Raw genomic sequence first — 27,635 nt, forward strand, 5'->3', positions numbered from 1 at the left:
GAGTTACCGATTCAACTCAAAGTTACCTGTTGGATAACTCAAGCCGGAAACATGGGAGCTGCCTCTGGTTCGTTCTTCTTCCTCAGCCCCATTTTTAATCAAGTCCTGTCATTTTTACTTCCTGTATCTCAGTTGTCTGTCTCCTCCAAGCCAGCACACAGATTCCCCATTGCCATTCTGTTAGATAAAGTTCTCAGGATTGCTGTGTTGGATGACTGCTAACCATTTTGCAATCCCAGGTTCCACCCTTCAAAATTGAGTTAACGTCCCTCCTAGTCTAGGAGTTCCTTGCTGTTGCAGTGCTTATGACATTGTATCATTATATATTTACTTGTCTGATTATATATTTACTTAACTGGAGCTCCTCAAGTAAGTATCTTATTTTTGTAGCGTCTGTTTCTAGCATAGTGCTTGGTATTTAGTAGACAGTTAATGAATACTTGAATAAATGAATAATGAATGTACAAAGGAAAGAATACAAGCTTTTGGGTCAGACCAATCAGGACCTAAACTCAGCTGTCTTGACCCTGAGCAAATTAATATATGTTTGGGAATTCCATTTCCACATCTGAAAATGAGAACGCAAATGAGTTATTTTATGTGAAGTTCCTCAGTACAGTGCCTGGCACATTTTAGGTGCTTTGTAAATTGCCTTCTGAAACAAAGTAGCCTTTGTTGTTCATTGTTTTGTTTTGCTGCCTGGTACTACTTTTGCAAACTGAATTCTTTCTCTAATTTTTAGGGCCTAGGGAGAAAGATTCTGTAGCAAGGTTTCTTCTTCAGTGACAAATGTGACTTTTCAAAATGTGATAATATTTAGTCACCAACTGAGAATGAAAAAAAAAAACAAAACTGCCTTTTCAAAGACACCTTGAAACCTCACCGACATTAATTCCCATTTTTCCGAGTGTGGCCTTGTCTCATCTTTTACACGTTTTTCATCTGTAGTGCAAATACAGCCACCACTGCTGGAAGGGCGAACTTAAAGTACCCTAGGATCTTGTCAAAGAAATACTCAATTTTGTTCAGTATTACTCTGCTTCCCAAAGTCGAGGACAGATTTGTATACCTTAGAAAGGTTTAAGACTACTGTTTGTTTTTCCTCACCAGAACCTCATAGTTAACGAGGAATTTCATTAGCCTGAACATCCCACTTTTAAGTATATCATGTATGTGGTGGGTCTTACTGACCTTTACGCCTTCGTCCACCCTTTAGGGGTCGCCAGAATCAGAAACACCTATTTCACGTGAGTAGGTTTCACGCTAGTAGGGTCAATACTGTTGTTTTCCTCATTGCTTAAATGGTAGCCCAGGAAGTGTGTGAAAAATAAATATGTGCAGACTAGCTCAGTCTTTGTTGTGGAATCGGACCGTTAACTCTTAAGTGTAAGCCTGTGTGTCAGTTACCTTCGAATGGAAGACTCCAGAAGAGAGGATCCCTCTGCTTTTCCCGGGGGGCAGGCTGGCCATTTAAAAGTTGCCAGGGCCGCGTCCGCAGGACCGGCGTCAGTACAGCGCCCGCTCCAGGGCCGGGCCGGCGCCTCCACGGCTGCTCGCAGAGCCCGGGGAGCGGTGCCACCTTCCCCGAAATCCCCGCGCGCTGCTCCCGCAGCCCCCTGACAGGTCCCTACCTGCGCCTCGGAGCGAGCGGGCGCCGCAGCCGGGGAGAGGGAGGGGGAAGGGGAGGAGGGACGGACGACGCCAGCCGCCGCGGAGCCGCCCGCCGCAGGCCATTTGCCGGCGGGAGTCCTGGAGGGTGGCGGTGTGGCCGAGGGGCCATCGCGGACCTCGGGCGGCCCGGGCGCAGTCCTGGGCCGCGCCTCTGCTCGGCCTCGCAGGAGCCGGGGGGCGGGCCACGCGAAGGTGACTTCAGGGAGACCTTGCGGTGCCGCCCTGGGTCGCGCCTCCGGGCTGGGCTGGAGTGGAGGCGGAGGAACAGGCCGAGCGCATTCCTGCTGGAGCCTCGAGGAGCGCCGGGCGGAGCGCGCTGCCGGGGAGCCCCGGCCCAGGTGGGTGGGCGAGTGCCTGCGCCGGGGCAGCTCGGGGACGTCCGGGGACGCCGGGGAGGGAAGGAGGAGGGTGGCCCGACGAGATCCAGGGATGTAAGTGGATCCAAGAAGAGTTGGGCGCGAGTGTGTGGAGCGGAGCGCGTCCGCGGGCGTGTGGGGAGGGGTGCGCGTGGCCGGGGACCTTGCCCGCCCGGCCGGCTGTGTGTTTGCATCGGTTCCTGCGGGAAGAGCCGCTGAGGGGTAAAGCACGTGAACAGATATTATTTTCGGCTAAATACTGGTAGTAGGTCAGGTAGGGCCGGAGTGGGAGGAGTAGGGCACTGAAAGACATTATTGTCCTAAATAACCTTACAAGTTAGTGATTTTTCGCGTGTCTCAGCCCTGGCAGACATTGAGATGAACTTACCATCCGCTGTTCAGAGGCCGCTAAAATTCCCTAAAAAAAACGAGGAGGGGAGATGCTTGAGTGGATTGAGAAGAGAAAGGGAAATTATACTGGGGTCGGGGAGTGGGGAGGTGGCTTTTAACTTTGTTTTGATTAGGGATTTTTGATTACTCATAGGCTTCCTTTGTAGCCCAAATCAGTGGAGAATCATGGTCCCCAGCATTCACAGCATGTGGCTAGTTTCGTGTTTTCTGTTGTGCAGGTTTTTTTCTGGATTTGGAGGGAGGGTGGTACTAAGGAGGGGAAGATGCCAGGGAAGAGCTTTTCCAGCTTTTGAGGGTTATTAAAGCTATTAAAAGTTCCTTAATTTTAATTAGGTTCAAAGAATGAAGGCATTTCATTTAGAAGACAGCATTGCTTAGCAGGAATCTTTTGCAAAAGAGAAAAATGCTTGAAATGCGTGTTGGTGGAGTAATGTGTAGGCTAGAATATAGGGATCTAAATATAAATTTTCTTTTCAGTTTGAGGACACCCCACAGTTAATCTCCGGTCCAAATAATGTTTGACCTGGAAGCTGATGACTTCACAAGTTAGCTCAGCTTGAATTGAGTAGATGTTTAATCTGAACATGAAGACCCAGAGAGCTATTTTAGCCTTTGTCCTGGTACTACTTTTTACTAGACTGGGGGCCTAAAGGGATTTGTATCACTGTGAATATAATTGCAGTACTCTAGTCTTCCCTCTTTAGGAGCTCCTTAAACATTAATTTTAGGGGATTTCATTGATGGTGAAAGTGAACCCCATAATGGCCCTTCCCATAGTTGTGCACTGTGCAGAACAGGGAGAAATTAAAAAGCTTATTAGGTTTTCCATATTAAAAGCAAATGCATCTACTGATAATAAAGGTAGTATATAAATATGATCCAAGCACATATTAAATATTATACATACTTCATAAAATAATTATGCAACACCATACTTTAAGCTCTATGTACAGTTTTTGACTTTGTCATTTACATTCTCTTAAAAAGGATTGTGATTTGTGGTTGTGTAGTTATCATTGTGTAATATCAGCTCCATGAAGATTATAAGAAAACTTCTAATTCCTTTAAAAAGTAGGAATTTAGAATTTTTACTTAGTCCACATTATTCCTGAATTTTTAGCTTGTTGTGTACATAATCCAGAAATATACTGCTACAACTTAGTTTTGGAAGCAGCTGGGACATAAGTTAAATAAATGTGAAGTTTGTGTAAAATGAAGCTGGTTTGCGTTTTGGTAACTTTTGTGAAGTTTTTGAACAGAAATACATAAGATTTTAATTAGTAGCGTGAAGTGTGTTTGTGTGTATGTATTAGCCTTGTGATGCTTGGTATGACCCAAGATCTATCATCATGAGTTTTTGTATCTCACAATAGTACCAAGACTGTAACCTGGATGCAGTTGTGTTTGTCTTGTTCACTGCCGTTTTCCAATCAGAGAGCAGTGTCCGACTTCTACTCTAGCTAATGAGTTTTGAATGAGTTATAGGCAGACATAATTTTCCTCTCATTTTAACTTCAGAGTGTTAAGGATGTAACCCCTATACAACTTTATAATGGTGCACCATAGATTTGATATCTATTACTTTATGTAAAATTTTCCCCTTAATTCAGTAAGTATTTACAGAATGTTCATCTTGTCAGATACTGCTGCACCAGCCTGTCTTCATAAAACTTAAGAGATTACTGCAGGAGCCAGATGACTGACTAGGTTCTTACAGAAAGCACAACATAGGGGGAAGAGAAAGGGATGAATTCCAGCAAATAGGTCATTAAGACTGGAACAGAGTGGGATAGGTAACGAGAAAGTCAAGGCTAGATCAGTAGAAGCAGGGTCGGTCTTCTTGGAATACTTTGTAAAATATGCCTGAAGAGTTTGGATTATTTTGGGCAGTTAGAATCACTGAGAGATTTTAATCGGCGGGGTGGGGGGGGGCAGATTTAATCAGATTTGTTCCTCATGAGAAGGATTAGAGGGCAGGCCTGAAAGCAGAGTGGCCAGGTGCAGGAATTCAAGAGAGAGAATCAGAGTCTGAGCCTAGTTGGTGGCTGTGGAAAAGGAAAGGAAGATACAGAGCAGAGAGAAGAGAGACTTTGAGATACACAATATGAGTAGGAGCTGATCATAGATTGAGTGTGAGGAATGAAGCCGGTAGAGTTAGATGACCCCACATTCATGGCATAAGTCACAGGATAGAAGGTGGTGGCTGAAGTAGGGAGGAAAGGGGAGGATGAGTTCACCTTTGAACATGATGACATCTGAATAAGGTCATCCTGACTTGTCCGATAAAAACTTGGGAATCTTTAGTACTGGGAGCCACCTGATTAAACATGGTGATCGAGGCTGAAGGAGTAAATAATAATACTAGGAAGTGTCGTTTAAAGTTTGAAATCAAACGATGAATATTGTCTGTGGAAGAAAGAGAGCCAGTGGAATGCACTGAGGAAAAGCAGCCTGGGGGGCCAGGGGACAAGAGGTCCAAGAAGGTGAAGTAGCAACTGAAACGCATCTGTTCGATTTGGTAGCCAGGTGTCTTTGATGAGGGAAGTTTTAGAAGCTTGACAGCATGAAACCTGACTGCAGTGAGCAGAGGAGTGAGTGGGGAGTAGAAAGTAAAAATAATGAAGATAGACTGGGGTTCAGTATCTGTAGACAGTCCGTGAATAATTACAGTTTTGTTCCTTTCTTTCAGTCCTTATACCTCTTATTTATTTTTCTTCTTTCTACTCTACTGGTTAGGGCCTTCAGGACAATGTTGAACAGCAGCCGAGGTGGTAGGAATCCATGTTCATCCCTGGTATTTAAAAGGAATCTAATGATTCCATGTTGAGAAAGATATTTGGTGCATACCATTTATCAGGTTAATGAAGTTCCCTTTCATTCTTATATTGTTGAGTTGTTGTTTTTTTTATCATGAAAGGGTGTTGAACTTATCAAATATTCATTTACCAAGAGAATCATGAGGTTTTTCTTTTATTTGTGAAGGTGGCAAATTATAGTTTCAGATTCTTTTTATTGATAAGCCATCCTTGTGTACCTGGACTAAACCTAACCTGGTCATAATGTATTATTTTTAACATTCTCCTCAGTTTGGTTTGTTTTGGTTTTTAACATCTGTTTATAAGTGAGATTGGCTTGTAATTTCCTTTTTTTGTTCTGTCCTCATCAGGGTTTATTATCAAGGTTACACTGGCCTCATATAGTGAGTTTGGGAGTATTCTCTCTTTTGCTGTTCTCCGGAAGAGTTGTATAAAATTGAAATGGTCTGTTCTTTGAAAATTTAGTGGAATTTTCTTATAAAACCACCTTTGTGAGGTTTTTTTTTTTTGGACCAATTAGATGTATCTAATGGTTATAGTGCTATTTTAGTTTTCTGTTTCTCTTTGGGTCAGTTTTGACAAGTTACATCTTTCGAGGAATTTTATCGTTTCCATTTAAGTTTTGAAATTTGTTTGTTATAAGGAAGTTCATAATATTCTTTTATTGTCTTTTTAACTTATGTTCATTCTGTAATTATGTATTCCCTTTTCTAATCTTCCACTTTCTTTCTTCTAATGTTTATTTGGCTATTTCCAAATGAATTTTGCTCTGTTTGTAAGATCAGCCTCATTAAGGGTTAGTTTATTTGATTATTTTTCAAAGAACTGTCTAGCTTTTATCTATTTTATCTTTTTCTTTTAAATTTCTATAGTTATCTCTACCACTTTTCCTTGAGTTTATTTTCTTCCTAGTATCTATACATTTATTATTCTCTGTCTCCTTAAAGTGGATAATTTGTTCAAAATTTGTTCCTTTCCAGATTTCAATTCTAGATTTCAATTTTCAATACTAATTCTAGTATTTTGTAATATAGTGAATATATCACTGCTAACTCTATCCATTACTTTGATGATTTTATAGACTTGAATAATACATTTCCTAGACTTCATCATTCCAGACCGAGAACTACTACTGTATGTAGAGTACTGCCCTCCTAATATTTAAAATACCTAAAGTTTCTGGAAGGTTTTGACTACTTCCAATTTTTTTTTTTCTCTTACCCAGCTTTCCTTGTTTTCATTGCTTGGCAGTTCTCTCCATTTCTCTTCCCCAGCTGCTGCTCAGCTTCTTCCTCTTTTTCCCTCACTCCCTCTTTTCTACCCCTAGATACTTTGTGCAGTGGAAGAAGAATGATCGTCTTCCCTTGCCCTCTGCCCCCACTTTTTTCTTCTGTCTCCCAATTTTCTACGCTCTAACCACCGCCACCCCCCCCCCAATACCTGCAGGATTTTTCCATTATCTGCTCGACATCGTTCATCTTGCTCTTTCCTTCTCCTTAGAACCCTGGCTCCAGCACCAAGGAGGAAAAAGAAGATAATTGGTGTCAAATTTTCTTTAGATGCTCAAAGGTTCATCATTATGTACCTGATGATTTTTGTTATTCCTAATACAGTCCAACTGATGGCAAAGTTAGGGAGAGTATAGGGCAGGCGTAGGAAGATGGCATAGATGGTAGAGTCTGAGCTCCTATTACGTGGAGTCCTGAAATATGGGCTCTGGCATTCGTGACTTTTTCCTTGCTGTCTGACTCTGGGCCTCACATTGCTCCTGGGTAACAGGGTTATTAACACAGACCCCTTCTCCCTATTTCATGAGTTGCTGTGAGACTCAAATGAGATAAGGATAAACCCATCAGTTTTATGTTAAGACAGTCTTCCCGAGCTCTATTTTCAGAAAAATATCTTGAAAGGATTTTTTTCTCAATTCAGGGACAGAGAAGTGGTGTTCAAGTGTTTTGTGGCCTGGGGTGCTAGATCAGAGAAACCCTGGTGGGAAGCAGCCGGTGGTGGTAGGAATGACCAGAGCACTGGAGCTCCGCCCAGTGGTTGAAAGGGATTCAGAAGAGGTGTCTGTCCTCTGGGGAAGGGAGCTCAGAGCCTCCCCGGGTGGAGAAGTGGACACGTCGTTACGTCCAGTGGTTGGATCCTAAGCTGCAGTGATACCATCTGTTCCTTCACCTATCTTTTTATTTGCCACATTCATGACACTGTGCCTTTCTGAGGTACTTGAGAAATCACCCTTCACTTAAAATGCTTGTATGAGGGAGATTTTGTTGTTCTGGGTTCTGGACAACTGAATTGCAAATGAAGTGTGGGAATATAATTCTCCTTAATAAAATTTCTTAGAAATGATTTAACTTTGAATATTTTCTTCACTTAATTTTGTTACTTTATTTTGTGGTATGGATGAGTTGTTTAAAATCACAGAGTCAGACTCAATCTTAGATTGTAGAGCATCTACGTCTGGTGATTTTCAGGTTTTATTGGGTGCTAAAGTAGATGCCAGCGTACGAGAGAAGTAAAAGTAAAAGCACCTCCTCATCCACTAAGGTGCCTCCATACAACACAGTTCGAAATGATTGTTACGGTTGATCTCGTCGCCTCCATTCTTACAGGTGAGAGTAGGGCCTGGAGAGAGGGTTCAATACCTCCCCGAGTTTATGTAGCTAGGAGGGGCTACACTTAGAGCCAGATCCGGGGATCTGCCTCCAAATTCAATGCTGAAGAACAACACGGTATATCACACACAGCTTGAATTAGGAAAATCCATCCGTTAGAGAAGACAGTCCACCTTGTTTCAAAGCTGATGTGGACATTTATAAGCTAATTTCTCGATTCGACAAAAGGATACCAACTTTAAAAATAATCAGATGGCCAAGAATATGTCAGTGTCTTTGGATTATGCACAGAATACCTGTATTCCAGGTTCGCAACAGGAAACACTCCATCTTTTTGTGAAAATTTTGCTTAGTTGAGGTCACATTTTTGGAATATATAGAATTTATCCATGTCTCTAAATGTTCTAAATTTTATCCTAAAATTAAACCATCAGAATGCTACAGCCTGGGCTATATTTTCTTGATTTTCTGAAAAATGTCCCTCACTGAATTTTAAGTTGGAATTACACCCTCCATTTCTATTCAGGGGCATTTCAAAACAATTTAGCTTAAGTGGCATTATTGATTATTTTGCCCTCAAATACTCTTAGTCCCCTATATATTACCCTGAATGAGAAATGAGAGCTAAGGACAAGGAGGGAGTTTGTTTTCCCTAAAGAAGTGATATATTTTCTTCCTTGTGGACAATTAAAAGGGCATAATTGTATTTCTCTTTCTGTTTTGGCCTTAAGAGAATTCAGAGCCAGATTTGTGGCTTGTCCATGGTATCTGTGTAGACGCCATCACTTGTAGGTCTTACCCCATTATTGTATCAGAAGTTGTTCTGTGTTTTCATAGCCTCCCAGTTTGGAAATCACTGGATTACAACATTCTCTTGTGAATTGGTTGGACGTGGCTGTGCCCCAGAGTGCATTCAGATGTGATGATGATAATTTGGGGATTTTTCTGCAAGTAGTAAGTACTAAGTAAATAGTTGTTAAAACATTAGGAACAGATTTGTACTAAATACTGTGGTTTTATTTTATGTGAAGAACATATACATTTTGATATTAGTTGACTTTGTAGTAGATCATTTCAAGGACCCAACTTAAACTATGTGATATGTTACAACGGGAGCCTTTTATTTTTCATGTGAATGCAAATCAAACTGTTTATTTTATATTTGGAGAAAAAACTTAATTATTTTGTGCTAGAATTTGCATAGCATAAAATTGATCATCTTAACCATTTATAAGCGCATAGTTCAGTGACACTAAGTACATTCATATCGTTGTGTAACCATCACCACCATCCATCTCCAAAACTCTTTTCATCTTCCTAAACTAAAACTCTATACACATTACACAAGAACTCATCCATCATTCCCCTCTCCTCCTAGCCCTTGGAAATCATGCTGCTACTTTCTGTCTCTGAATTTGACTACTTTAGGAGTCTCATATAAGTGGAATCATACGATATTTGTCTTTTTGTGAGTGGCTTATCTCAGCATAATTCCTTTAAGGTCCATCCATGTTGTAACATGTGTTAGAATTTTCTCCTTCTTTAAGGCTGAATATTATTTCGTTGTATGTATATGTACCACATTTTGTTTATCCGTGCATCCATCAGTGTTGTATTTGGGTTGATTCAACCTTTTGGCTGTTGTAAATAATGCTGCTGTGAACATGAGTGTACAAGTATCTCTTTGTGTCTGTGCTTTTAATTCTTTTTAGCATATACTCAGAAGTGGAGTTGCTGAGTCATGTGGTAACTCTATTTTTAATTTTTTGAGGACTCGCCATACTGTGTTGCGTAGTGGCTGCACCATTTTACATTCCCACCGACAGTGTGCGAGGGTTCTAATTTCCCTACATCCTTGCCAACACTTTTTGTTTCCTGGGTTTTCTTTTTGTCTTTATAGTAGCCATATAATTGGCTGTAAGAAAATAATATTTTTTTAAGTGGAGTTAACCATGTTTGCTATCCAGATGTTGACCCCAAGGTTGCCAGACTCTACACTGGCTCATAACCGCCCTGCAGAGCAGTGCTTTCTCATTATTTTTCAAACCATTCAGAAGTTACCCTGGTTCAAGTGTAGCGGAGGGTGCACAGGGCGGGTTCTCCTTAGTCCCTTGTTTCCCCTTCAGTCAGTAAAAAACAACTGCACAAAGCAGGGGTGTGGTTTCCATGGACTGTAGACTTGGTTTAAGTTCAGGTATCTGTATTATACTTTTATGTTATCTTTCTGTACTTTAGATACCAAATGTCGATTTGCTCTTGTATTTGGAAGGATAATTGCTCAACTGAAAAGAATTTTATCTTGTCTACAAAGGAAGTGAAAGTGCAGGTATGTTTGAATGGTGGTAGCTATAAAATATGAGACAAGGAAATTGATATACAGTTGACCCTTGAACAACGTGGGTTTCAATTGCACAGATTCACTTACATGCCAATATTTTTGAATAGTAAATACTACAGTATTACATGGTCCGTGGTCGGCTGAATTAGCAGATGTGGAGGAACCTTGGATACAGAGGGTGCGCTATAAGTTATACGTGGATTAACCCCTGCGTTGTTCAAGGATCAACTGTACTTGAGAAAAATCAAGCCTACCTTCACTTGTACAAGGGAACTAATCAAGGAAAATATGTGTTACTCAAAATCAGCATGGTTATCCTCGGTGTTAGAATTGGACAGGCAATTTATCATATTCTATAATGAAGTTATTAGACCTTTAGCCGTTTTTAGGAGTATAAAATTTCTATAAACCTTGAAGTCAAAGGAAAATTTTAAAAGTAAGAGGAAAACGTGGGAAAATGTAACCACAAAAATTATAAAAAGGGATCTTAGAGGTTACCTAATTTTTCTCCATTTGTAAGAATCCTCTCTCCAACTTCCTGCCAGCCAGATGGTCCCTTTATGTGCCATGTAAACACTGCCATCGATGGACATGCAGGCAGGGGGTGCCAGTGGTTACAGGCTTGGAGCTTCAGTCAAACCCAGATCTGGGTTCGAGCACCGGCTCCATCGTTTACTGGTTCTGCGATCCTAGGCAGGTCGCGTCATCTCAATGAGCTTGAGTTTCCTAATTGTTAATAATACCTACCTCATAGGATTGTGGGAGGATTACATGAGGTGGCACACCAAGTATTTACCATAACATCTGGCATATAGTAGACATACCTAGATGTTAGCTCTTGCACTCCTAGCTGCTACTACTACTCTTATACACGAATAATCTTTCAGGGCCACCCAGTCAACTGTAGGAAAACGAAATACTAGAAAGTTAAAACTTACATTAAGGCGAGGTTTTTTTCTCTTCTTTTCTTTTTTTTTTTTAATTCATGGTTTCAAGTTTGTGCTCTGCAGCATCACAAAAAAGTGAAAGGAATTACCTCTTGTGACCATTCATCAGCTTTTGGAGCGGCCAATAAATTCTTCTTCCCCAAGCCAGGCATCTCCAAGTTCCTTCAGCAGTTATTCCTGTGTCAGGCTTTCCAGATCCTTACTCTTCACCGATTGCCCTCAGGTTTTGTGTCCTCCAGAAATGAGCCTGGCGTCCCACATGAAGTTGGGGCGCAGAGCATGGCCCTTCGCAGTTGGCTTTCCGTCCTGCTCCCGGGAAGGAACCTCTAGGGCTGTGATGGCCTCCCCAGCCCTGAGGGGTGGGCCCTGCCTCTCTGGCCTCTCCGGCCTCTCCTTTGCTTCACTCTTGCCCCACTCGCTTTGTTCTGAGGACGGTGGCCTCCTGTTGTGCCACAGACTTGCAAGCCCCTTCCTACCTCAGAACTTTGCTCTCCCTCTGCCTGAAGCACTCTTCTCCCGATACTTGCTCTCCTCTGCCTCACCCCGGCCTTTAATCCCGTGGCGCCTGCCCGGTGAGCCCCTGGCCACCCTGGTTCCTGGGACTCCCTTTCCCCTCCCAGCTTTATTTTTGTTGTTAGTGTTCTCCACCACCTAACACACTGTATTTCACTCCTTTACCTGTTTCCACTTGGTAGACTGTAAGTCCTCTGTGTGCAGGTATTTTTGTCTGCTTTGTTCACTGCTGATTCCCTGCAGCCTGGAATGCCCAGCATGGTGTAGGTGGTTGATGAATATTTGTGGCATGAAGAGCACAATGGGAGGATTGACTCCCCTCTGTGAAGAAGTTGTGTCATACTAGGCTGGGAAGGGGTGCTTGGGCACCAGCTGGCAGTCATGGGTCCTTTTTTGTTTTGTTTGAAAAAATCGGAAATTTTTTTTTTTTTAGAAGATGTTGGGGGTAGGAGTTTATTAATTAATTTTATTTTTGCTGTATTGGGTCTTCGTTTCTGTGCGAGGGCTTTCTCTAGTTGTGGCAAGCAGGGGCCACTCTTCATCGCGGTGCGCGGGCCTCTCACTATCGTGGGCTCTCTTGTCGCGGAGCGCAGGCTCAGTAGTTGTGGTTCACGGGCCTAGTTGCTCCGCGGCATGTGGGGTCCTCCCAGACCAGGGCTCGAACCCGTGTCCCCTGCATTAGCAGGCAGACTCTCAACCACTGTGCCACCAGGGAAGCCCCGGAAAAAATTTTAAAGTGTACTTAAAGAAGGAAAAATTAGAAGCCATGTTCATTATTTTAAGACTTTGGGAATTTTCCAGTCACTTTGGTTGCTTAATCAATATTTTATTGAATACATAACCTTATTTGCTCATAAGAGTTTTGTTTTGTAAAGATCAATATTGGTCATTAAAACAAGGATATTTATTCTTTAAGTATAACTTAACAGAGCTTTCCAAGTAGTGGGCTTAAGAGTAATGATCTTTTCAACCCTTAGAATGGCCAGAGCCCCAAATCAGGTGCTTGGTCTCTCCTGTGTGCCACACAAAGGTTGTTTTCCATGTGTGCCAGGACTTGCAAAACTTGGGAAGCACTGCTTTAGACACATAAAATGTTTTCTTCAGATGGAGTTAAAATTTGCTGAGCTGTGATTCAAGCATATTTTAGTCATCCCCTCCCCCCTCGCCCAGTTTGAGAACCATGAAAACACTTGTCAAAACAGAATAAAACATCAAAATTCTGTAAAAGCAAAGTTATTGTCTTTGTGGACTTAATGATGTTCAGCTGAAGGCATTAAAAGAGGGGAGTTGGGGATCGTGGTGTAGCTATGCAGTGGAATAGTCCTCAGCAGTGAAAAGGAAAGAACTGCTCATACTTGTGGCAACATGAATGAATCTGAAAAACATACTGAGTGAAAGAAGCCAGACACAAAGGAGTACACTCTGCACGATTCCATTTATTTGAAGTACAGGAGCAGACAAACCTAAAGCATAAGTTACAGAAATCAGAGCAGTGGTTTGCAGGGCTGGGGACAACAGGGAGAGTGAGGGGACCTGGGGGAGGGAGAGAAGAGAAATGGTCTTTATCTTTATAGCGGTGCTGGTTATGTGGGGTGTACGTTTGTGACTGTTCGTTGAACTCTACATTTAAAATTGATGTATATAATCTCTCAATAAAGTTAATTTAAAAAACTAGAGTTGGTAGGGCATTACCTTTTCTAGTTATTTTCACCAACAGAGCTATCAGCTACAGAGCCCTTGAATAACATCTGAAAATAAGATATGTTTAGATTATGATTAAACTTCTCTGCTTTTAAAAATGGTTGTTTACCTCCTGCGGGATTATCTCTAAAAAAAGAAATGTATTTCGGGGATACATAAGATATATAAATCTGTGGTGAGTGATTACATAAGAGTAAAGCTATTTTTAGGTAGAAGCTTTGCAGCCGTGATGCAGCAGGAGCGTGCTTAACAGAATCTCAGATCGGGTTCCTATAGTAGACGGCTGAGAGAGCCATGCGTGCTGCACTGTAGGAGGGTACCTTGTAAGCATCATTTTGCGTTTGATGCAATGCAGATTTTTCACAATTGCGATTTTGATGCAAAAGTTTGCAAACATCAATTCCTAAATAGACACATTTAAAGATATTTTGCTAATTGTAAAATTATGAGAGATTTATGGAAGACACACACACACACATATATATATATATATATAAAATATAGAGCTATTTTCTATAAAGCATAGGGAAGAATATAAACACCAGAGCCCAGCAACCACTGGCAGGAGGTTTTGGTTTGTCTTAGTTTGTTTGTATTGGCAAATACACAAATACAGCAGGCACTGCAGTTTGATATCCTATGTTGTTTTCAGTAGCATCAGAGTATTTTTCTTTGTCATACATATTCTTCGAAAATATGTTTGAGTAAGAAATGTATTATTTTGGCTCCCATTGTCAGTGAGTGAGTGATCTTTTCACTATGCCCTTACTATTGCTAAATATTCTCATTTTTCCATAGCTTTATTGAGGTTATAATTGACAGACGATAAATTACACACATTTAAAATGTAGTTCAGTGAGTTTTGATGCACGTTTACGTTGTAAACCCATCATCACTTTCAGGATTAGGAATATTTCTATTACTTCCAAAGGTTTATTCCTGCCTGTTGTGGTACCTCCTCCTCTCCCTTCTACGCCCGTCCACAGGCAGCTGTTGATCAGCTTTCTATCACTAATTAGTTAGTGCTCCGTAGGCATTGTCTAGAATTTTACATATATGGAATCATGCTTTTATGGGGGTGGAGGAGGTTCAGCTTCTTTAATAATGATCTGCAGATTTATCCATGTTGTTGCTCGTAGCAGTAGTTCATTCTTTTTTATTGCTGAATGGTGCTCCATTTTATGGCTGTACCACAGTTTATTCACCTGTTGATGGACATTTGGATTGTATCCAGTTTTTGTGTGGAGTTTTTGTGTGGACATAACCTTTCATTTCTCTTAGGTATCAATAAATACTTAGGAGCAAATAGAATGGCTGGATCATATGGGAAATGCATATTCGTGGGGGCTTTTTTTTTAGTTTTTTAATTAAAAAAATTATAGCGTTTATGTAACGTAAAATTAACTGTTTTGAGCATAAGGTGCATTGGCATTTGGTAATTCACAGTGTTGTGTAACCATCACTCTATCTACCTTCAAAGCATTTTCATCCCAAAAAAGAACCCTGTACCCATTAAGCAGTCACTCCCCATTTCCACCCCTGCCCCCAGCCCCTAAAAATGACTAATCTGTTTTTTGTCTCAGTGGATTTGCCTGTTTGGGGCATTTCTTATAAATGGAATCATTCAGCGTGTGAGCTTTAGTGTCTGGCTCCTTTAGCCTAATGTTTTCCAGCATCGTGTGCATCGTAGCATCTATCAGTACTTTATCTTAATGACTGAATGGTATTCCATTGTTTGTATACAACACATCTTATTCATTCATTCATTTATGGACGTTTAGGTTTTTTTTACCTTTTGGCTGTTGTGCATAGTGTTACTTTGAACACTTTTGTACAAGTATTTGTTTGAACATGTTTCAGTTTTTTGGGGTATGTACCTAAGAGTGATTTTTCTGGGTCATATGGTAATTCTGTGTTTAGCTTTTTTTGAGGAACCACCAAACTGTTTTCCACGGCATCTGCACCATTTTACATTCCCGCCATCAGGGCACAAGGGTTCTTTTTTTCCCCATCCTCACCAACACTTGCTGTCCTAGTGGCTGTAAAGTGATACCTCATTGTTAGGATTTGCATTCTTCTAATGACTAAAGATGTTGAGCCTCTTTTCATATACTTGTTGGCCATTTGTATATGTTTGGAGAAATGTCTGTTCAGGTTCTTTGCTCATTTTAAAATTGGGTTGTGTAAAAAATTTTGGTCAAAATAAATACTCCATGAGGACATTGCATTTATACCTATACACAGTTTTTCCATAAAAAATTTTTATTTAGTTATTATTGAGAATATATCTTCTTTGATACATTTTTTCCCTTAGAGGTTCATTTAAAAAAAAAAAAAAAAACTAGTTCTTATAGTTCATTATTCAAACATGGTTTAGCCGAGACATGTTCAAAGCAGCTGTAATCTTCTATAGGGCAAACATCCCACACTAAATTGTTTTTTCATATCTTCAGCAATTTTTTCTGTCTTACAGCAGTATTTTCTGACAAAGGAGTATATCTTAGTTTTTCATCACACTATTTTCTGTCTACTATTTTTTTTGTAATTTGAGAATAAGTATTTCCTCAAGTGATTTGTAGCTTTTTGTCTTTTCTATTAAAAACCATTAAAGGAGTTGCTAAACATTTGATTACATTTAGTGAAGAAATTGAAAAGGTAAAGCTCTGGACTGAATGTCAGGTAACTTTAAACATCACTGAAGAAATTTGGGGAAGTTTATCTTCACCCTCTCGATGCTTAGCTTTTAAATGTTGAGACAAATGTCATGACTTCATGTGCTCATTAGTTTATATCTCAAGGCATAATAATAACCCATAAATAGAGGCTGACCTGCACACATCCATATTTCTATGTATATATATCCACATCCATATTTCATACGGTCTTCTGGAGAACTGGCTTATTGTCATCTGATTATATGTGATCTGTTTTTACCAGGGTAGCTGACAGAGCTCCCACTGGCAGTAGAAGCCTTTGCTGTATTCCCTTTGTTCACTTTGTTAGCATCGGTAGTATCTTCGATCTGGATTTCCTTTGTGGTGCTCTTTACGTTATGGGTGTATTTGGTGAATTAACTGAAACTAGATGATATAGTCTGTAAGTCCTCGTGAACAAGCTCTCATGAACTGCAGTGCATCACGATACCCTGGAAGCAGTTGCTTCTGTCAGCCTCTGAGTGGTAGTCTCCACTCTTCCCCGAAGTTACTGTGCGTCCTGCACTTGACCCTGGACCAAGTGACCCGTGGACCATGTGGAGGCACCGTTGTGAATCTGTATATATCATATCTGTATATGTAACATTTGGTCTAATATTTTTTACAAAAGTAAATATAAAAGACTTTATAATATTCCTATATCTCATGGGTACACACACTCCACTTTGGAGACTGTAAATGAAGGCAAGTAAAGAACCATTGAAAAGCTTAAAAGTAATGATGGGTTTGCATTTTAAATAGGTGTACTGGGCAGGAATGTGAAGTGTCTTTTTGTCTTTTTCTCCTTCTAGACTATAAACTCTCCAGGGATTAACCAATCTCTTCTTCTGTTGATACTTTGTATCCCTAGCAGTACCTTGAAATAGTAGTACGTGCCCAGCAAATAGTTAACTAAACTGAAATTCTCCTGAATTGGCAATTCTTATCCAGAAGCCACATTAGAATAATTTGTGGAGTTTTTGAAACAACATCACATGTATTAGTGTTTGTATTAGCATTGAACAACAACAACAACAAACCCAAAGCCAAAGAACATGAGCTTAAGTTAGAGAATTTCTTTTTCACCTTAAAGAAGACGGGAGGTAGGCAGTCTGGGCCTGGTGTGGCAGTTTCAGGTGTCGGCGGCTGTTCCAAATACTAAAGTCTAGTCAGGAGGAAGGAAGCAAGCAAGCGAGCAAAAAATAGGAGTGTGCCCTGCCCTTTAAGGAGACCGGGTGGATTCCTTACATCACTTCCATTCTTGCAGAACTTAGTCATGTGGCCACAGCTGCCAGAAAGACTGAGCAGTGGTGTTTCAGGTGGGAAGACAGCAATGGTGTTTAAGGTGGGAAGACTGAGCAATGGTGTTTAAGGTGGGAATACTGAGCAATGGTGTTTAAGGTGGGAAGACTGAACAATGGTGTTTAAGACGGGAAGACTGAGCAATGGTCTTTAAGATGGGAAGACTGAGCAGTGGTCTTTAAGATGGAGGGCATTGGTAATCAACTATGCTCCAATATAAAATAAAAATTAAAAAAAAAAAAGATGGAGGGCAGTGTAGCCAGCTAACAAATTGGGGTTCTTACTAAGGAAGAAGAGGAGACTAGATATTGGGAGAAATCAGAGTACATGGACCTCATTCGTTCTTTTAAGTCCTGAGGCAGTAGGTCTGGGCTGAAACTGGGCATTCTGATTAAAAACCAAACCAAACCAACCCTGTAGCTGCTCCACGTATAGTCTTCACGATGGAGTATCTCAACTCTAAGCCAAGTTTGGAACAGAACAGATCTTAAAAGAAAAGAAACCCTTCTCCTGGGGAGGGCATGGATTCAGCCAAGGTCCTAATCTACCTAACAATCTTGCCATTTTACAGTGGTGCCATTCCTGACAGGGGTCCAAGGGATGGTTTTAACAAGTCCTGTGCTGTAGTCCAGGTAGCTGCCTGCCCTCCCTTATTTATCTGGTCCATCAGTCTAGTAACCCCATTCCCCCAAACAGTGAGACCCTCTGCTTCTAAAATTCCTGATCGTGGATTGCCATCGACTGTGTTTAGGGTCTTATGGTTATTGGCAACACCATGGGTTGGAAAGCTTGTGGGCTTTGGCATTAAAAGATCTTGGTTTCAGTTTTTTATTCTTCTCCTAACCTTTGTCAAGTTACTTAAACTTTATGATCTACATATATGCCTTCCTCATAGGGCGGTTAGGAAGATTTAATGAACAGTATGTAAAAGTGCCTTTTAAAATGTAAAGTGCTATGCATATACTTTATCAGTCATAGACAGAAACAGCCCTGTGTAAGCAGAACCGTTGTTTACACAAATGCTTAGGAAGTTAAGCCCTGTTTTTTTGCTAGATGAACTCTCATACTAAAGTTAAGAATAGTGAGATTTTAAGCAACATTTTTGCTCAGGGTCGTGCACTTAAATTATTAGTTCTGGGATAAACTGTGAAATACTTGTTAATACTGGTTAAAGAGATTTTATCAAAAAAAGTTATTTTGCATTGCTTCAGTCCCCCTCTATTCTCTCCTATTACTATACACCTGAATGTTCTTCAGTTTAAAATTCTGTTTCAAGACTTACTATTGAGCATGTCATATGTAACCATTCCAGGCGCTTAGGGAATACAGTCATGAACGACTGTTTAATCGGGAGCTTGAGACATGATTAAAAGAATAGACTTTTTAAATTTTCAGAATCTTTATTGAGTAGGTTGATTTGGAATTTTACCATTTTCATATAGCCAACACTGATTTTTTACATTATACTGAAATTTGTTTGCCACAGTTTAATATATACTATTACGTGGCAGTTTAACATCCTGTTCTGTAATTTATGTGATACCTAAAAACCTGTTGAAATTTTTAATGCATTATACTATAATCTAGAATAATTTGGAGATTATACATTGATGTAGTAGTGCTCTTAGGAATATAATTCTGTAAGTGCTCACTTCCGGAATGTAAAATGTACATAGTTATGGAAATTGCACTTTATTGTAGTTGTTCCTTACGTGACTGTTACAATCAGTGTCAACTGATTCAGCTTTGTAATTGAAAGAGAAAATTATTATGAAATCTTACTTGTACCAAGTTATTTCAAATGCCAGAACCATTGAGCAAGGGAGTGGACTTCATGTGTATTGAATCTACTGCTGGTAGCATACCATGGAAGTGAATGGTACTTTTGTTTCAGAAGGCATATTTCTCTTTTCTGCTTCTTTTTTTAAAAAATGTAAAACCGCAACTTAGTTGCATTGTTTGTATGTAGCATTATTCTCCCATTGATTTTATTTCTATGGGAGGTTATTTTAATTTATTTTTTAAATTAATTTTCATTGGAGTGTGGTTGCTTTACAATGTTGTGTTAGCCTCCACTGCACAACAAAATGAGTCAGCCATACACATAGAGAGATCCCCTCCCTTTTGGACTTCCCTCCCATTTAGGTCACCACACTGCATTAGGTAGAGTTCTCTGTGCTATACAGAATGTTCCCATCAGTTGTCTATTTTATACATAGTATCAATAATGTGTATGTGTCAATCCCAGTCTCCCAATTCCTCCCTCTGTGGGAGGTTATTTTTAAATCAGACTGACAAAAATAGCTATCAGATAGTCTGGGTTTATATTGATTCTTCTAAGAATCACTAGCCCTTGCTTTTTAAACTCTCCGTTTATTTACCATGTTTCTTAAGTGACTATTTATTGGGCTTTGTCCTAGATATGGGAGTAGGCAGTTACCCCCAAATTCCTCCTTGATTTAAAATGTCTGAAAATACATCTGGGAGTAATTGATTTAACAGATTATTAGCAGAAACTTCAGTTTAACAAGCTCCATTGAGGTCATTTTACTTAGAGTATGTCAGTAAGTCAACAAGCAGGTAACACCCTCACCTTCATTCCCAAGGCAGAGCGGAGGGACAGAGAAGTATAGAGGTAATTCCCAGTGGGGTTTCCTTTTCTATTGGCTTGAGCCAGATTTAGGAAGATGGCAGTGCCAGTAAGAAAGGGGCATTTTTTTTTAACGGTGCCAGGAGCAAGCCACAGTCTATTATGAGCAAAGGGAAAATTCTGGAACAGCTGCCTTGTGTTGGGTTGACCAGATTAGTGTGAATGAGGCTTTGGAGGGCCTTGGATATGATCTCATTTGAAATCTCAGGGCAAGCTTTTCAATGCTGTGTATAATGTTACAGAGACTGGTAGCTTCTTACACATCACATGCCGGGACCTATAGGTTGAAGACCTCTGTTTCCTATTCTTTCTAGTTCTTATATACACTGAGACAAAAGGAGCAACTAGAAGAAAACTTGGTTACACATACCTACCTATCTGCGTCTGGGCACGTACATGCTGCTCTTTCTCCTGCAGCTAAGGATGAGCTGTCCGTGCTCTTAGCGAAGGCCAACTGTGTGGATTAGAGCCCATCCTTTCATTGCAAGCTCAAGAACATCATTCCAGCAGTTCTCTCCTTGCACTCCTACATCACTAACTTCCTCTCTGTTGAATCTTTCCCGTCGATGTAGAAACATGCTGGGTTGTCTTTCATAATAAAGCCTACTGACCCCCACACCCCCTTCCAGCAATTGCCCCAATTTTTCTCCTTTCCTTTTTAGCACAAAGAATAGGCTGTACTTGCCCTTTCCAAGTTTCCTTCTCTCATTTCTACTCACCCACTCCCGTCATGCCTTTGCCTTCAGCATTCTCTTAACGCTCCACTGAGCCTTTCCTTGTCAAGGTCACCATTGACCTCATCACTAAATCCAGAGGGCTTTTCTTAGTTCTCGTATCATTTGATCCATCATCAGTGTTTGACATATTTAATCACTCGTTCCTCCTTCAAGTACTTCGTTTAGGCTTCCAGAATACCACACACTTCTGAGTTTCCTTCTGTCTCTCCTCTTTTTTTGTTTCCTTTGCTGGTTCTTTCTCGTCTCTCCCATCAGAAGGAAATCTCAGTCCTTGGATTTCTTCCTGTGTCTGTCTCACTTTCTCCCTTAGTGATTCTGTCTAGTCTTAGAGCTTAAAACATAATCTATTTGCAAAGGACTCCCAGAGTTATATCTCTAGCCTGGACCTCTTCCCTGAAGACCTGATTTTGTTATCTAATTGTCTACATGACATCTGCATGAACGTCTCATGGTAACTCTCATGTAATGAGTTCCTGATTGTCCTGGTCCTGCAGTCTTCCTGCATTGGGTAATGATGACGCTATCTTTAGTTGCTCAGGGCAAAACTATGGAGTCATCCTTGATTCTTCTCTCACATCCCATAGATGTGCCTTCAAAATACATCCAGAATCTGACTACATGTCATCACCTCCATTGCTATTACCCATCTCTTATCTGGATTGTTGCAGTAGCCTCTTAGGGATCTTTTTGATTCTAAGCTTGACCTTCCCCCCAGGTCTCTTCTTGAGCTTATCAGTCAAAGACATTGTGTTAAAATGTAAATCAAATAATGTTACTTCTCTGCTCAAAACCATGCAGTGGCTCCTCTTGTCAGTCACAGTCAAAGCCAGAACTCCTACAGTGATCTGCAAGCTCTCTGCAGTTCCCCTCCCCACCACAGCCTCCTTGCACATCCTACCTCATCTCCATTTCCTCCTATCAGACAAATCTGCTTGGCCACTGAGGCTTATTTATAAGCCTCACTGAGGCCACTGAGGCTTATTTCTTAGTGAGAGGAAGGACTGAAAAAAAAGGCTTCAGGAACATAAGGAAATGTGTACAGTTGAAAAGGCATTGATGGGATGGCATAGAAGAAGGGCATTAGAGTCAGCGAAACCCTAAAAGTTAATGTGTGCAAGGGTGCTTTGTAAATCTGTAAAACAAAGCAAATGTATACTATCCATTCGTGAGGATATGTTTCCATACTTGATCGTGCCTGAGACATGGGATCAGATCTTGATGGTCCTGCACCCTGGGGGTGAGAGTGTGATTCAGCCTGGCTGTGAACCTGGAATAACGTCTGCTTGCATTCACGTGAGAGCTGCCCCGCCCAGAGCAGTGCTGTCGTCCTCAACGAGCAGAAGAGCCCTTACCAGCTGTAAATGACCAGGACCACTTTCCAACAGCTGTGTGGCAGTAGCAGGGAAAAGTCAGCCTATTGTTGGTCCTCTAACCACGGAAATAAGTGCCAATGCAATTCCTTATCTAAGAAATAAAATTAGATGTTTTTAAATTCAAGATGTAGTATTTTGGTCATAAGCCAATATGTCCTTTGTTATAGCCACACATCCAGTAACAAAGAAGAAAGGAGAAAGGCTAGTGCTGTTGAACTGACCAGAGTGTAGCCAGTTGAAAGAGCTTAACTAGATTGATCATCAGGGCCAGAAGGTCACGTAACCTGTAATTGGATAATTGGCCACAGTGTTCTCTGAATACTAATCACTTACTCCTGCTTAGTGGTGTGTCTTTGCCAGATTTCATCATTGTCTCTGCCTGATTTAACCTCTCAGAAACATAGGTAAGTAACAGGATGCTTTATAGAAGGAGAGAGCCGATGCAGTGTGTATTTACTGGCTAGCACGAGACTTTTTAAGACGCTGAATTCTTTTGCTGGCATCCATTCACTGATAGTGAAGAACACTTGGGAAGTATTCACCGTGCATTTCACCCACCAGTATGAAATGGAGTAAGATGAAAGGGGGTCATGTTGAAGTGATATGAGGAGATTACTGGAAAGGCTTGAATTTGCATTAGTCTTAAGGGGCCACAGACACAGAGCAGTGTGTCTATTAAGAATAATTAATAATGTGTAACTATTAAATATGTGATGGTTCGGTCCTTAAGTTGTTCCTAATAAAAAGGTTGGCATTTATGTTTACTTGGTTATATGTTGATTTTTGTTGTGGCAGAGTGGCTGAGGGCATAGATTTTATATGTGAGTTTGAAGAATTCACATACCCTATGCTAGAAATGGCCTAATGTAATTACAGACATGTGCTGGGCTTCACTGATTTTGTGAAGGAAGGAAGTTCTTTATTCCCTTAATAAAAACTAGGGTAGTTATAGTTTGAGGATTTAAAAAACCATAGTCATATGCATGTGTCAGTGCAAGTGTTGATACACAGAAAAGTGAAGCACTGTGCCTGGAATTTCAGAGAGGGGTTGCGTAAAGGTACTGTTTCTGTTCCAGCATAACTTGTACGCTGGCAAATGAGAACTCAGAGACAGAGTTGAAAAGTAAGATGAAGATTTTATGCGTAAGTTATCTAAGAACCTATTGAGAAATAGGTGACGCTGCTAGGGTTCTTCCGTTTGTTTGTTTTTTAATTTGAAGACCACTGTGTTGAAGCCACCAATTAGATTATTCGACAGCAGTAGAATCCCATAAATTCCTTATGCAGAACTTGTACTCTGTATCACTTGATGAGTAGTTCTACACTAAACTAAGTAGTTCCAGTACAGGATATCCCCTAAGTGTTTCTGAAATACTGAGATTGTAATAGATTTGGAATTACACTGTTCCAGTTGATTGATTAAATTGACCAAAAAGCATCAGCTGCAGTTACGTATGTTCTTAGATGCTTCTTTAAAGCAACAAGAGAGCGCTTTACTAGTGCAGTGTTTGTGACACACCTACTCTCAGCTACATCACTTTACAGGATGGGGAGGTATTGCCATTTGGTGGGAAGTTTGAGGGTAAGGTACCTTCAGTACAGAAGATCCTGTTATGCTTGAAATTAATACAAGTGCCCTCAGATCAACTGACAGATAAAAACAAGGTGAAAACCAGAACTGTAGGTAGAGCCTCTTCTCTCCCTTCTGCTCCCACCCCTTTCCCTCCTTCTCTGAAGAGCAAGTGAGAACAGATGTCAAGGTGGCAGAACTGCAGGGATGCTTACTTTAAATGGATGAAGGATCAGGATTTTGTGTATGGTTTTGTTGAGGGAACTCGATATTTTGGGGCCTCGATCATTTGTTTTGCCACTTTTCTGAAATCGAGATGAATTTAGGTACTGAAACTTACGTATTTGTTAACCAGAAGACATAATTTAGTTGATTCTTACATGGAAAGGTACAGTGTCAACAGCACATTTGCATTTTGATACTTGAACAGCTAAAAAAAAATAAAGCTAAAGGGAGAGGGGTGGGCAGGTGTAAAAGAGTTCGGATCTTCCTGCAGTGGTATTTTTGGAATCTACAGCAGTGCTGATCTTTTCCATTCAAAGAAGTGTTCATTTTGGATATTGTGGTGATTTTTGTAGGCCTTGTTTATAGGTAAGTGAGTTGTTTAACATATCAAGTGGAGGAAGAACAGTTTTGTTTTTTTTTTTTTTTTTGGTCTAGGTTGACTTCAGCCATAGTAAAAGTATTTCCTCCTTGGAGATAAAATTTTAGATTATAGGAATATTTGCAATTCCTTAAAAATTATAATTATATAAATATTTAATTTTTTTCTGTTTTGCATGTCTTTTCTGCTCATTAGTGCTTACCATTTATTGCAATTTTTATTTTATTATTGCAGTTCTAATAAGAATAACCTCGTTACTGTAATGATAGTAAATACTAAGATGCCTTGAGGACTGGAACTATTCCCAAGATAATGAAGGTTTAGCCCTATTTTTGTTACAAACTTAGCATTTCGGTAGAACTGTATTTTAAGTCATATCCGGGATTCTTGGAGTGTTGTACCTAACGCGTGGCTGTGAAGTCAGAACGTAGAGGGAGCTGCTGCATCCTTGGGGACCAAGGGGAGGAGACTGAGAGGGATGCCAGGAAGTGGGAGGCGAGGTTCAGCAGAGAGCAGCTGGGAGCAGCGGTGAGAGATTCGCCAGCTCCAAGACCCAGGAGCAGACGTTTTGACCAGGAGGAGGTTTCAGAGGTCACCCCATCTAGTGCCTTTCCAATTGTTGGAACAGCCCCTGGCTTTGGGCCTGGAGGGGAAAGTCAAAGAGGCTCCTGACCCAGACCTGGCATCGTCCTGCACAGTTCTGCTTCCTGAAACATCTGTTTTATGTGTTGAGATTACATTTGAGAAATAGGTTGAGCTGCTAGAGTTTTTTTGTTTGTTCTTTAATTTGAAGACCGTTGTGTTGAAGCCACCAATTAGATTATTCGACAGCAGTAGAATCCCAGTTTTGTAGGTGAGGAAGCAGGCCCAGGGAACTTGTGAGATTACCAGCTCCTCAGGCTGCTGCCTGAAGCTCCGCGTGGGCTCTAGAAGTTGAGGGCGATAACGGAACAGTTGTGGTTTTCAGAGTTCTGATACGAGGATAGGTGAAACTGTTCATACCAAATCTAGTACCTGCTGTTTTACGTGAGAGTTAGGTTACTTACATTTTATACGGTTTTAGTTAACTGCAAATTCAGATGCTATTGAATTAGATAGGAAGAACAGATTGTATCTTCAAAGGATTAAGGCTTTGCGTTCTCTGTAATCTATTAATTATTTTGCACACTAGATTCAAGGTAAAATATGGAACCAGAATCAAAATATGTAATTGAAAAATGGCAATTAAAATGTCATTACCTGGCCTCTTGTTTCCCCTCATTTGATATACCAACTATTTTGGAGGTGAACTGGAGGATTATGTCTTACGCTTTGATGTGGTACACATTTAAATATTTACAATGGTTTCAATTCTTTATTTTGTTCAAAAACTGGTTTCTGAATTTCATGATTAATGTTGAATGAAATATTCTCTATTAAAAATTTTATATGATTTTCAAATTGGCTAATGCCCTTATACTAGGATCCTGATCATTTGAGCTGAATTTGTTTGCTAGTTGTTACTCTGTTTTCATTAGCTGGAAGTGTTGTGAGAAAAGACCCTATGGGAAGAACAGAATTAGCCTAGTAATTTTGCTCACCCGTCCATTATGTAGCACAACTGTTTTCATTCCTGATGTTGCAATTGAAGTGGATCTGAAGTGAATAATTTTCATAACCTGAGTAAATCTATATCTCCTGTCACTCTGAAGTCTTCTTTGTATATCTGTTTTCTTCCAGGTGAGGAATTTTAAATTGGAACAGGAACAAGAAAAAAACAAAATTTTGTCAGAAGCGCTGGCGACTCTAGCCACTGAACATCATGAATTAGAGCAGTCTCTGGTTAAAGGCTCCCCACCTCTCAGCATCCTTAGTGAGGACGAGTTCTATGATGCACTGTCAGGTAATTCTAGAACCCTGCCGTCTGTGTTGTTGGTAATTCACAGTTGACCACCTAAATGTCTTCTTAGGGTGGATGTCACCTTGAGTTTCCTGAAATAAACAGATGGAAATGTATCACTTCAGCTCCCCAGATGACCTACTTTTTGTGTGACATTATTAAGGCCGAAGCCCAAAAGTTTGAAATGAAAGTCATCACTGAGTCTGCCTTTGTTGACAGCGTATGCTGTGCTGGGGCCAGAGTGCTGTGAATCTGGTTTGTTCCTTTATTTGATGACTGTTAGATACCTCCTGGTGCAAGGTGCTATTATATGTTAAAGGGTAGAGAGATGGATAGTTTCTGTTCTCAGAGAGGTTAAAGAGTGAAGGACACATACAAGAAGCAGTTGGCTACAGTATGGTATGCTGTGTGCCAAAGGAGAGGTGAGACCTCGGTGTAGCTGAAACAGAGAAAAGGAAGAGCTTAACTTGGCCTCAGAGATACAGGCCTCAGAGCCGTGTAGCATACTGGCAGCGAGCAGGGACTCCAGAGTCAGATTCCCTGAATTGGAATCCTGCCCCTGACACTGGTCAGCCGTGTGACCGTGGGCAAGTTCCACGACCTTCCTGGTTCTCAGCTCTCACATATTTAAAATGGGGATAATTATAGTTTCCATTTCAGTGGGTTGAGTCAGGATTAAGTGGGTTCACATGTGTAAGTAGTGTTTGGGACAGTGCCTGACAGGTACCACGTGTTCAAAAAATGGGAGATGTGTGTGGAGAGGTGAGAATGACTTGGGAGGAGGTACTGCTAAGTAGTTTTGACGTTTTAGGAACTTCCTTCAGAATTTTGAGGTAGATGTGGGCGGGGTCATGGAAGGAAGCCTGGGAGCGGGTGGTTGGAGATCAGCGAGATGGAAAACAATTCTTTTATGCGAAGAAATTAAGTGCTTATCTAAGTAGATGAACATATACAATTGTTGGGTCTCACAAAACTTGACCATGGAAGCAGGAGACCTCAGTGGATATGGAGTTAAAGGGTCAAATTAATGATAGGAAAGGGAAAGAAGCACAGTGAGAGGTTGTTGAAATGAGAACTAAAGAAGATTAGGTTAAGGAAGTTAAAATGGTGTGATGATACAGGACAAGGAAAATGATGTTGGTGGATATACAGAGAAGAGATTCATTATAGAAGATAAACAGCACTTAGGAACATTAATTTTAGAAGTGTGACATGATCAAAAAAAGCAGAAAAGCTAATTCTAATAGCCAGATTTGGGAATAATTAGAGAAGGGATTGTAATGACTGTGATGATGGCAGTTAGATGTGGTATTTATGAAAATAGTGAGTCAGATTGAGAAGAGAATGTAGAGACTGGATGTGAAAGCAGTGGAATGAGTGGCAGAGGTAAAGGAAGCATTTAACCTGATTGACGGAGGAGGGAGGAGAGGGTGAAGGACACTTGAGGCTGCTGACA

The 27,635-nt window shown here is 40.6% G+C and overlaps 1 protein-coding gene across 1 annotated transcript in view; it reads left to right on the plus strand.

Moving 5' to 3' along the window:
* OSBPL1A (oxysterol binding protein like 1A) overlaps positions 1 to 27,635 on the plus strand; it is a 212,292-nt gene that overhangs the window by 93,618 nt on the left and 91,039 nt on the right. Inside the window, 1 exon segment of the mRNA XM_032603377.1 lies at positions 26,020 to 26,182. Coding sequence (XP_032459268.1) covers positions 26,020 to 26,182 — 163 coding nt within the window.

This window comes from Phocoena sinus, chromosome 14 (genome assembly GCF_008692025.1).
Source record: "Phocoena sinus isolate mPhoSin1 chromosome 14, mPhoSin1.pri, whole genome shotgun sequence".
NCBI classification, from domain to species: Eukaryota; Metazoa; Chordata; class Mammalia; order Artiodactyla; family Phocoenidae; genus Phocoena; species Phocoena sinus.